The sequence below is a fragment of the Sinocyclocheilus anshuiensis genome, unplaced genomic scaffold (assembly GCF_001515605.1).
Source record: "Sinocyclocheilus anshuiensis isolate Anshui unplaced genomic scaffold, SAMN03320099.WGS_v1.1 scaffold961, whole genome shotgun sequence".
Lineage (NCBI taxonomy): Eukaryota > Metazoa > Chordata > Actinopteri > Cypriniformes > Cyprinidae > Sinocyclocheilus > Sinocyclocheilus anshuiensis.
In genome coordinates, this window is record NW_015557049.1 from 1,752,403 (window position 1) to 1,764,525 (window position 12,123).

General features: G+C 36.5%; 1 protein-coding gene across 1 annotated transcript in view; it reads left to right on the forward strand.

The window, feature by feature from the left end:
* LOC107676372 (protocadherin-15-like) overlaps positions 1 to 12,123 on the forward strand; it is a gene marked incomplete at its 3' end in the record, with an annotated part of 105,729 nt that overhangs the window by 22,689 nt on the left and 70,917 nt on the right. The window contains exons 4-7 of the mRNA XM_016470893.1: positions 5,436 to 5,596; positions 7,622 to 7,777; positions 10,143 to 10,262; positions 10,416 to 10,526. Coding sequence (XP_016326379.1) covers positions 5,436 to 5,596; positions 7,622 to 7,777; positions 10,143 to 10,262; positions 10,416 to 10,526 — 548 coding nt within the window. The remainder of the gene's footprint in view (positions 1 to 5,435; positions 5,597 to 7,621; positions 7,778 to 10,142; positions 10,263 to 10,415; positions 10,527 to 12,123) is intronic.

Sequence of the window (12,123 nt, forward strand, 5' to 3'; positions counted from 1 at the left end):
CCTGTGGACTGTCGATTGTGGTTTCTCCCTCTGTGTCCTTATTTGGTTGTTCCTGTCCTCATTATCAGTTAATCACCTTATTGTGCTCACCTGTCTGCCCCTCGTTATCTGCCCTATATTAGTTCCTGCCTCTTGTAGTCTAGTTTGTCGGTTATTGTAAATGCCAATGTCTATGTCCATGTTCCTGTAAATGCCAATGTCTATGTCCATGTTCCTGTAAATGCCAATGTCTATGTCCATGTTCCTGTAAATGCCAATGTCTATGTCCATGTTCCTGTAAATGCGTAGTCTAGTTTGTCGGTTATTGTAAATGCCAATGTCTATGTCCATGTTCCTGTAAATGCCAATGTCTATGTCCATGTTCCTGTGAATGTTGATGTCTACCCTGTCTGGATTTCCTGTTGTTTCTTTATTAAATATCCTTTGATTCGTCATCTTCGTCGTCCTGCCTGTTCTTTAGAACACCCGTACCGTGACACCACCACTGCTGGCTGGCAGAAGGCACATCAAATGAGCTGGCAGAGAATAATCATTTCTGAAGTAAGTGTGAGTGGTTCTTGCCCCAACAAACCTTTTGCTGGGTTTGCTGGGGTCTCACTTAAACCAGCCTAAGCTAGTTCTGAGTATTAGTCAGTAGTGTTGTGCATTTAATCAAAATAAAACCAATATGGATAATATGAATTATCAAATCGCAAAGTAGGGATGCACCGAATATTCAGCAACTGAAATTATTCGGCCGAAAATAGCAAAAAAAATATATTTCGGTGTTCGGCCGAATAAGCGAAAAGGCAGAATAATATGAACTGAACAATGATGAACGCGATCAAATAGACGCACACGCTAATGCAGCAAACATGTCGACAGTGTGAAAGTATTTAAAACTGTCAGAGAAAGACACAGAAATCATTATAAGTGTGAAGCACCGACAGTGAGAGACTTAGTGCTGCATCAAGTCTCCGATGAGAAGAAGAGGCTAATGTTGGTGGTTAGGTTACTGTATGATGATTGAAATCGCGAAATTACCTCAGACGATTAGTAAATAAACTGCAGAATGTTATATTTTCTAATGCACGCACGAATTGCATGTATTTTGACAGTGCTGCATGAGCTCGCGGTGCCAGGGTTCAAAGTCCAAAGCGCGAGGAAAATCTGCACTAAAACTGTGTTACTCGTCAGTTGCTCAGTAACATTTTTGTGAATTTTTTTTAAAGGCATGAGACAATGTGATACGTGCGACAAACATCTTCCCAAATTTGTAATGAGAATAATTTATAAATCTGCATGCTGTTGTCAACAAAAAGAAGCACTGAGATCTTCCTGCGGGTTTCTGCCAAAATAAAAGCCGAGAAAAAGCAACAACTCCATCGACATTCATAAAGGATAGTATTGTAATTTTACTGTCGTTATGTCAAATAAAATTAAAAGTAAGACAATAATAATGATAATAATAATTACCCTACAACAGCTCTGTTAATACATTTGTTATAACATTCACACATAGTGTTCAAATTGGGATCTGTAATATATCTAATGTTTTAAAAAGAAGTCTCTTCTGCTCAGCAAGGCTGCCTTTATTTGTACAGTAAAAAATACATGCCTGATTCAAGTCTCAAAAATGGCCAAAAAATATTATTTTACTAACTTAATTTTAGGCTAAATTGTGCTTTGTTGGTATAATGTCTGCTAGAATGTTAAAAAAAAATGTTCAGTGTTAAGTAAATATTTTTTAATTGTTGTTTTGTAATTGATTTTTTATTTGAAAAGCAGGACAAAACAGTAAAAAGCACATTTTGGCAATTTAATTAATGCAATTGTGAAAAAAATTGCAAAATAGGCCTACATGGGGGAAAAATGGGAAAAACTGTGTTCGGTATTCGGCCTTCGGCTCAGTGTTTCATTTTGTTCGGCTTCAGCTTCGGCCTAGAATTTTCATTTCGGTGCATCCCTATCGCAAAGGCTGTGATTTAATTAAATAAGATTATGTGTTATATGTTTTAGAATGAAGCGCTGCATTGTGCTCTTTAAAATGCTAACAGCTTGTGGTTCAGTGTTTTCAGTGTCTTAGAGTGGCTTGGTTTGAGGTAAAGGCTGCTCTACACAAACTCATCTCTGCATTTGCTCTGAGTTTGGGTTGATTGTAACATGCATTTGGGAACGCAACATATGCCAGGCATCTTCCTGTACTTGTAATGAGAAGCGGTTTTAAACCGACTGTTGTCAAAAGAGAACCTTAGGACATTCACCTTAGGACATCCTTAAATATTAGCTTTGTAATTTTACAGTGGAACTGTAAAATTAAATTATTTTTGTTAGTAATATTTTATAGTCATTGATATGTAATCACACATTTTTAAGGAAATCAATCACACAATTAATCACATAGGTATTAAATCATAATCACTTTTTACCCTGAAAAATCATGATTACATTTAGAAGACCTTAGCACCTTGACCTTATTTATTTTTTTAATTTAATTTAATTTTTATTTTTTGGGTCAGGCTGGGAGACCAAGTGGCCAACCATCAAAGCATCAGAGACCAGTCAGACCATCTCAAACCAAATAGCCCACTCATAAATCTCTATGAAATTCTGATCTCTAAATATTGCTTGAGGCTCTCTTTCAATATACTGTACAGTATAAGTATTTGTGTTTTTTCACCTGTTCTATTATGCACCACTGAAAAATGTAAGTCCAATCACTGAAAAAGGTAATAGCACACCTCTCCTCAGCAGGCCGCAGGATTTGAGGTATCATTCATGTCTGTAGCATAAATGGTTATGCGCTAAAGTTTGAATAATAGTAATTTTGGCTTAGCAAACACCACTAATGATGCCGTTCGCCAGGTTTTTCAGGAATAGATGTGGAAAATCTGCACATGTACGACGGAGCACAAGCTCACACCTGGTTATGGGTGTGAAAAGGTTTCTGAGAAGCTGCGTTGGATTTGGTGTGTGTGGTGTATGTGTGCGTGTACGCCGTTCCCTCGAGTCTCTGTCGTGCCTGGTGTGAGATCCCTCTTAATAGCATTTGATTTTCTCCAGTGTGCAGACGTGAATCTAAGGAGCCATTTTCTTCGCAATTTTCTTTACTGTTTCATCCGTGTGTTTTTCTTCATGACAAATCCAACAGAATTAAAAATAATCAACAGGAGCCATATGTTAACGCCATTCTATATTCCTAACCACTCTAACAGCTGATATTAGCTGGTGTGGGATGGGTTTGCTGTGACTTTGATGGACAGCAGGCGTGTTGTGACCCCTCGCTCGAGGTACTGAGATGCTGTTTACACAGAGATTCTCGCATCTGCCCTCATTTGTGGCTGATGTGTTTTTGCTCTGCTCACATGCTAAGGGGTGGTTTCACTCAGGTAATGGATTTCCTTTCAGGTAATATTGGAGTCAAACATCAGGGCCTCCGAGTCTGTCTATGTCTGATGGCGTCGGATGTCTGTTATGGCTGAGTTTCTCAGGGATCTGGGCTGTAGGCTAACTCACTTAAAGCTGAAGTGTATACTATCTGCTCCACTAGCATCACCAAATGCAATTGCAACAAGAAAGAATGCTTCCCAAAGTGAAATTTCACTGGTATTGGAATTGACTGCTAAAATGTTGTTATTGTGACTATTCAAGTACACTATTTTGCTTCTGATAATATCAATATTATTGATATCATGGGCAGGTAATTGATGCTCGGTGACAATTTGTTTCATGTAAAAGAATAATTTGTAGTACTAAATTTTAAGTTATTATAGGAATATTTCACCCAAAAATGAAAATTGGCTGGAAATTGACTCGCCCTCAGGCCATCCAAGATGTGGATGAGTTTGTTACCTAATCATAACAGATTTGGAGAAATGTATCATTACATCACTTGCTCACCAATGGATCCTCTGCAGTGAATGGGTGCCGTCAGAATGAGAGTCCAAACAAATAATAGGCAAGTAATCCACATATCAGCTGTTTGGACTCTCATTTTGACGGCACCCATTCACTGCAGAGGATCCATTGGTGAGCGTGATGCAATGCTAAATTTCTCCAAATCTGTTGTGATGAAGAAACATCAATTAAAATATCTGTTTTAATGCTTTCATATTAGCAAGCTGCAAGACCATGAAGGATCATGAAATTAGTCTAATGTTATTCTCTTTAGGAAACTTAATGGCCAAAAAAGCACATTATGTTTATAATGTTGCGCATAATTGTCTTACAGAATTGCATGTTTCTTGAATGTACTGTATCATTCATCACTAACAGTTAATACTCTTCAAAAAACAAATGCTTGCTGCAATTAGGGCAAAAGCTATACATGCTGGCACTTTAAGTGGACAACGTGTTGAATGCACACTGGAGCTTTGAGAAAAGAATCTGACCAGCTTTCTGAATTCTAGTTCTGGGTGAATACTATTGTTTGTGCCAAGGGCGATTCTTGGATCTCAGTCTTAAAGGGACTCAAGCCCCCTACGTGAATGTGAGATTTTGGGACTCTGAGGAATAGTCGTCTTTTCAGCACGAGAGGTCACAAGGTCAAATCTTGCTTGATGGAAAATTGTTTAAATAAACTAATATAACTGACATGACGATGGCAAGGTTTCAGGTTTGATTCAGTATTTCATTTGCATTTTTTTAATGTAATGCAGCATTTGTTTTAGAGAAGAAGTCAGTTCATTATTTTTATGTTGTACAGGTTATGTGCTTGGAGAGACTAGTTCAACAACTTACAGGATTTCTTATTTCTTTTTTTTTGCAAGGTCATGCAGCTGCCAGCCTGAACATTTATAATGAATCATAAGTGATTCCAGGCTTTATTTAATGGTGCTTAAGCCCTGTCTTTCCTATTAGTCCCCTTAGAAATCTTAAATTAAGCTGGCTCTCAGGTGAACGTTTTCTCAGAATAATGGCTCTTAAATATTTTATCCATTCCAGTGAAAAAACATATTTTAGGAATGTTCATTTGATTTAAAAACATGGTTGTTATGATTGTCTCGACCTTTGCTGGGAGGGAAATGTAGAGCCTGGACCTCATGGAATGTTAATTGAATACCGCTGGATGGTGGTTCATGCTCTGTTAGGACTTATTATTTTGTGTTTTTCTGCAGGGATTCACAAGGATTTGAAATAATTTGTAACATATTGAAGCATAAAATGAAGTGTAATTATCTTGGAGGAGAGGCGAGAACTCAGCCAACCATACATTTACACATGCTGAAATTATGACCTTCACATTCTTACATAATCAGCTTCTCATACACATGAGCCAAGAGAGGAAGCTAATGAATATGTACAGAATGAGGATTTACAACTATTATTTATTCATGGGGAAATCATCATTATTATTATACATATTTATTACGTGAACTTTTATATTACATGAGGTGGTCAATCTCCCATCATGTACCTTGAAACATAAGCTTTTCTTGCCAATCCTTTTCTGTCAGGTACCGTTCTTGTGGAAAACATGCAGATCAATGGTCGTGCTCAGGATCCAGATAGAACCATCTCCTTGACGCTGCTGGACAACTATGATTACTGGGTTATCCTTGACCCTGCGCTGCAGAGACTGTATCTCAACAGCACTGGACGAGTGCTGGACCGAGACGTGAGTAAACAAACACACACAATCTGTCAAAAATAACATATTGCTACTGCTGTCCTTTGACTGGCACAAATGGATATATATTTATATGGCAGTCTGCCTGAAGCCTCTAAGACAAACAAAAGCTCTAAAATAAATTCTGTCCCGATTGGCAGCAAAACAACACTCGTCACGGTAATGAGATCATAGCAACCACACACAACTGCAACATTTTCTTAATCAGTATTTTACTCTTTCCAATGAAATATTTTGACATCCTCAAATCAAGATAAATATACTTATGCAAAATTGCATGAAATATTAAAGGGTACATCGGATGCCCATTTTCCACAATTTGTTATGATTGTTTAGGGTCTTCATGAAATCGTGTAAAAACAACACCCTTTTTACCTTGTCAAAAACAACTCTGTTTACGGCGACTCGTTTCAGTGCATGTCTCTTTAAATGTTAATGAGCTCTGCTCACCCCGCCCCTCTCTTCTGTGGAAGAGGAAAGGCGATTTGCAAATAATCATAAAAAATATAAAGTGTGAGACTTCTTGAGGTGCAGCTGGATCACAAACAGTTTTAGCAAACACCATGTAAAAGTGAATTTTGCATCCGATGGCCCCTTTAAAGTCGCCATGAAATCAAAATGGACAATTCTTAATGGCATATTGCAGTGTTTATTATAAATGATTTATCCATGCACATCATTAATTTTTTCAATTTCATGCACCCTCATAATCTTTAAGCAAAGAATGGCTTGCAACGACATCTCTTTTCTCTGACAACATGTTTACCGCCGCGAAGGTGGGACAACCTGTCACTCAACAGGGAAGAAAAGATGATCTCAACTTCATTTTCATGCCAACTTTTCAGAGAATATTTCTTAAAGATTTTTTTTGTTTGTTTTTGTTTGTTTTAGTATAAATAAATATACAAAATGTAATGTGGTTTATGACTGAAAATAATTTGCCATTTGTGTAAAAATGTTTGCTTCTCAAATAAATGTGTTGTATTTAACAGATATGTAGACATAGTGTTAATTATAATTATTAATTAATCAGTCAGACAGTAATTATCCTTTCTATTATTATTGTTGTTGTTTGTTATTGATTTTGTTGTTGTTGGTATTGTTTTTACCAGAAAACAAGACCAAAACATTTTGATATAAAGTATTTACAGTCATTTCAGATTCATATAATGTAAGTAAATAAGATTGTCTTTGAATTTATCTTTATTAAGATATTTTTTTATGTTTTTGGATGTATTCAACTGTGCTCTCAAAGTGCAATGGACTCCTCTACAGTACAAGAACAGCCAAGTCTTCCATCAAAAGGCAGGAGATTTTACTCCCACAGACGCAATATGAGCATAGCGATTTCTCCAATTCCTTTTTCCACAAGTGCTTCATCTCCTCCCTCTTATACTGTCTGTCTGTACATTACACCAATCTTCTAAAAAGAGGCTTGCTAGCCCCACACATGTGTCTGTGTGCTTGTCTGAGAAGCATTGTGTTAGTGACAGGCCTTTTATGACACTATTGGATAGTGATTAGAGGCATATCCTCCTCCTCCTCCTCGTCCTCGTCCTCTTTACGAGGCTTTGTGGGATTCAGCCACTTCACTCAACAGCTACACCGTTTGTTTTATTCAGAGTACTTGAGGCCAAACACCTTATTTACCCAAAAGAGAATGAGCAGAATTGACATTAATCCTGTTTGCATTGTTACGTAAGTTATGTAATCTTGTGCATTGACACATCCAGGCTGATTGGCTGTATTGTTAATGCACTTTGTTACAGCTGGGTACCCTAATGTTATTGATCATTAGCCATAGCTTTTGAAAATATCACAAATGGTTAGTATTACCGTATATCACCTTGAATAAATGTTGCCATGAATGTATGTCACATCTCATCTGCAGGGGCCTTGTTTTATGATTCATGGTTTGCTTTGTAATAATGCAGTAATCTACAGTTATTTTTGTTGTATGAAAGTATGTTTTCTTTATGTTCTATAAACCGCTGTATATGTGCTTTCTTCCAGCCACCCAGTTACATCACCACCATCGTGGTTCAGATTCAGTGCACCAATGAGCTGGTGGGAACAGTTATTCTGCATGAAGTACGGATAGTGGTGAGGGACAGAAATGACAACACACCTCGTTTCCAGCAGCCTCGTTACTATGTATCAGTTAATGAGGTGAGGCCTGATCACTTATGCACTGCCTCATTTACTTTCTGTCTCTGTCTCTGTCAATTCAGTTTCATTTGAATGTGCATAGTATGCTAATTTTCTACACTCTAAAAAATGCTGGGTTAAATATAACCCAACGCTGGGGTAAAAAGGGAAAAACCCAGCTATTGGGTTGTTTTGACCCAGCTATTGGGTTTGTCCCTTTTTAACCCAGCATTTTTTAGAGTGTATATAGACAAAATGTGCAGTACAACAGAGCATTGAGGTGGGCATTATATCTGACAATGCAATGTGACGAATGAAACCAGTAAGGAAGTTCAAAAACAGTTTTGAAAGTTCAAACTTTTGTGGTCAGTAACATTTTAAATATTATTAATATTAATATTATAGTTATTATTATTTTATTATTATTCTTATTAAATAAATTAATGCTTTTATTCAGCAATGATGCATTATTATATTATGTTTAATTATGTTTGATGTTTAATTTAGTGAGTGATATGTGTTATCATCACAAACGAACTAACAAAAACTACCAATCAAAATTTGGGGTCAGTAAGTTTTTTTTTGTTTTGTTTTTATAAAAATGTATACTTGTATTTAGCAAGGACACATTAAATTGATCCAAAGTGACAGTACAGACATTTATAACATTACAAGAGATTTATTTTTTCAAATAAAGGCTGTTCTTCAGAACTTTCTACTCATCAAAGAATCCTGGAAGTGTCACAACTATTTTCAACATTGAAAATAATAAACAAAAAAATCTTACCATACTCCAATATGTAAAATATTAAAATGAAATCAGAATGTGAGTTTTGTGGTTTTTAGGGTTTATTTGCATAGCACTGATAAGCAATATCAAGTAGCAAATCAAGGCTCATTGCTGTGACAAACTAATTAATACTCGTTATTAAAAAAGGCTTGAGCTCTTTGATATGTCCCAACTCAACTTCCTGTTTCAACAAGAAATACATCAACACGGGGAAGAAAACTGCACTCACAAATGAAAAGAGAGTAGAGAGTGAAGCGGACACATTGTGTAGTCACATGAAATCGTTGTATAGTCTGTTGGCATGCTCCATCAGTTATTCAGATCTAAAACCATCCCCTTTTGGCATCGGCTCAAAATTATACTTAAAATTATGCAGGTACACACACCCTTGACCCTTCTCTCCACAAGTTCAGGTATGAGGACTATTTTTAAACTTAATTGCTTTCATTTATTTGGAGTACGTTTGAATATCTTCCGAGAGTGTGTACGTGTTGGGTGTGTAAAAGCTTGGTTTCTTTATGCTTGTCAATCTCTGTCCTCTCCTTGAAGTCAAAAATGCTGTTATCAGGTTAGATTGTCAGGTTGGTTTCCAAAAATTCTTTTGGCTTCATGCCCAATGTGGGAAAGAGTCTGAAACTGTGTCTTCAGTGATTCAGTGTACCATGCTTTAACATTGGCTCAGCCTCAGTGTGTTTTTGATGTTCTCTAGCAGAGAGCAAATTGCAAGGTACATTGTACAATCGTGGTCACAACAGAAAGACTTTCAAATGGCTGAGTATGGCTTTATAGAAAAACAAATTATGGTTTAAAACTGTTTTAGTATGAAACATCTTATCAGTATTTTCACTTATAATTTTGAAAGTCTCTAGGAGCATGATAGTATACTTTTAAATAGGCCTATATATATATATATATATATATATATATAACATATATTTTTAATATTTAAAATTCATATATTTCATATTTTAAAAATATTAAATATATTTGTATTGCTAGAAATAGCTAAAAAATACAATTACAAACAATACAAACTATTTATTGTAAAATACATTTGACAAATTGAAATAATATAAAAAGATAATATTCAAAAATGAATTGGCTAAAATATAATATCCTACAAATGTTTAATGAGACCTTCTATGAAATAAGAAAGGGAAATGCATTAATATAGCACAGTAGGCTTAATATGTTATTAATCAATTTGCTTTTCAGAAAAAGATAGCAGATGGAAATGCCACCGCAGCTGTAGAATGACTCTAACCTGTTATTATAATATCAGTCGTGTGTATTTGTGTGCAGGCATATGTGCAGGTTTTGCTCTCTCTCTCTCCTTCCATTTTGATTTTAGGTTTTGTTGTCTTCTCTTTGTTTTGATCTCCTTGTCTTTTTCTTTGCATTTTCTTTCTTCCTCTTCTGTCCCTGTCTAGTCTGTCTCCTAAGGGGTTCCAGAAGGAACACACAAACTCACACATAAACATTATCTGGGTCAGACGGGTCACATCTGAGGCTTGTCAGAGTTGCTGTGTTGTTACACAAGCATATAGCCAGTGTCTGATGTTTGTTTCATGTGTTTTTTTAATGATATCTCTCCAGCTCTCTCCCGTCGGTACCACCATCTTCACCGGCTTCTCAGGAAACAATGGAGCCATGGACATCGATGACGGACCAAACGGACAGATCGAATATGCCATTCAGTACAACCCAAATGACCCGGTACTTCATCCGATCAAACAGACCTTCTGCAGTTACACTCAAGTTCTTCATTGTAATTAATGATTAATTTAAAGCAGTGACTTTATGGGTGAACTTGCAAACTGCAATGTTTTATTTAAAACAGTGCAATCTTTCTCTGTTTCTCTGTCTCAGATGTCAAACAGGACTGTGCGTGTTGCTGGGACTCTGTCTGGTAACATTGTTTTGGCAGAACGGCTGAACTATGAGGAGAGAACTCGCTATCTAATTATAGTCCAGGCCAATGTAAGATATCCTTCACTATCATACGATGTTGTTCCTTTACTCTTTAATACATTTAAGAGGAGTGTTTCAGGGTAAATACAACTTAAGCTACAGTGGCATGTTGTTGATTACCACAGATAACCTTGAAAATTGTTTGCAATAATGCACTAGAGGTCGACCGATATGGGTTTTTCTCTGGCCGATGCGTACAAGATAGTAATAGTAGTAGTAGCCCAATTTAGTGTAATAATACTCAATGACTCAAAATTTAAGCACCTTCTCAAAACAGTTCTGATGGATGCTTTTTGTTTATGTTTGCTGACAGACACCAGTGTTTCCCACAGACTGCAAATTAATTCTCTGCCAGCAGGAGGCGCTTTGGGAGCTGGAGATATACCGGTTTCCCCGGTAACGGCTGTAATCAAATCAGCGTGCCGCTCACAAACGCTACTTTATCAGGCATTACAGGAAAGACGAAATGAAAATGACATCGAAGCTTTTCTGAAGACAGTCGGTTCTTTTCAAAGATACATTCATATAAAAACACTGCATTTTAATTTTGAAACGTGAAGTGCTCATTTTATTCAACGAAGTATAAGCCTTTTGGAAAATCTGTTTGTGGCGGTCAGTTTTGATATTGTGACGAGCCGCCACAAATAACTCAATGTATAGGAAACACTGGACACTGCTATAAGTCAAATGGCCAGCAAGGTTGTAAGGTGTTTGGTTTCAGACTTTTAAAATGAGGTTAAATGAAAACATTCATTTTGGTTTCAGTAAAAAAAAATAGATTTGTGTGCATGACTAAATGTATAATAATCAGTGTTTGGGCAAGTTACTCTGAAAATGTAATTAAATTACTGATTATTCCTTTTAAAAGTAATCACGTTACTGTTCTGATTACTTTATTTCAAAAGTAATTAGTAATTAGTTACATTACTAGTTGCATTACTTTTTTCTCCATGAAATTTATGAAATCCCATACACAATTCCGATAAATATTTGTTATTAAAGCATCAACATTCACAGAACACTGTTATTTTTATTTAACTAAATGCTGCGTGCATGGTTTGGCATGGCAGAATGCCAGCAAAGAGCGCTGCATTTATAATCTCTATAATCTCTATCAGTTCATTGCAATCTCACAAATCTCTGTTATAATACAATAAATATATGCATAATGAATCTTGCATAATGTCTACAATTCGTGTGTTAATGAGAGGATTTGTGAGCACGCACATTTCAGCACTGCATCAATGCTGCAAACGCGCGTTATAGCCTAAATAGAAACTCTGCATATGCTTGCACCTGTTAATCGTTTATATTTTATATTAGTTCATGTTGCTTTTGTGCAATAGATGAATAACAATTTATTTGTTTTAGATATTTTATGTTTAGATATTTCTATTTTGCGGGAGCCCCGTGAATCATTTTATTCTCCCGCATCCCGCACACACACGAGTGTCTACCCGCACGCACCCGCACTCGCCCATCTTCTCCCGCGCCGCACTCTGTTGCATCGGGTCTCGCGGGAGCAGGTCTCTAATCCACTGGCACTTGACTCGACAATGCGTGTGCTACATCCTTTTTACAATCTCTAGATTATAAAACACTGCAT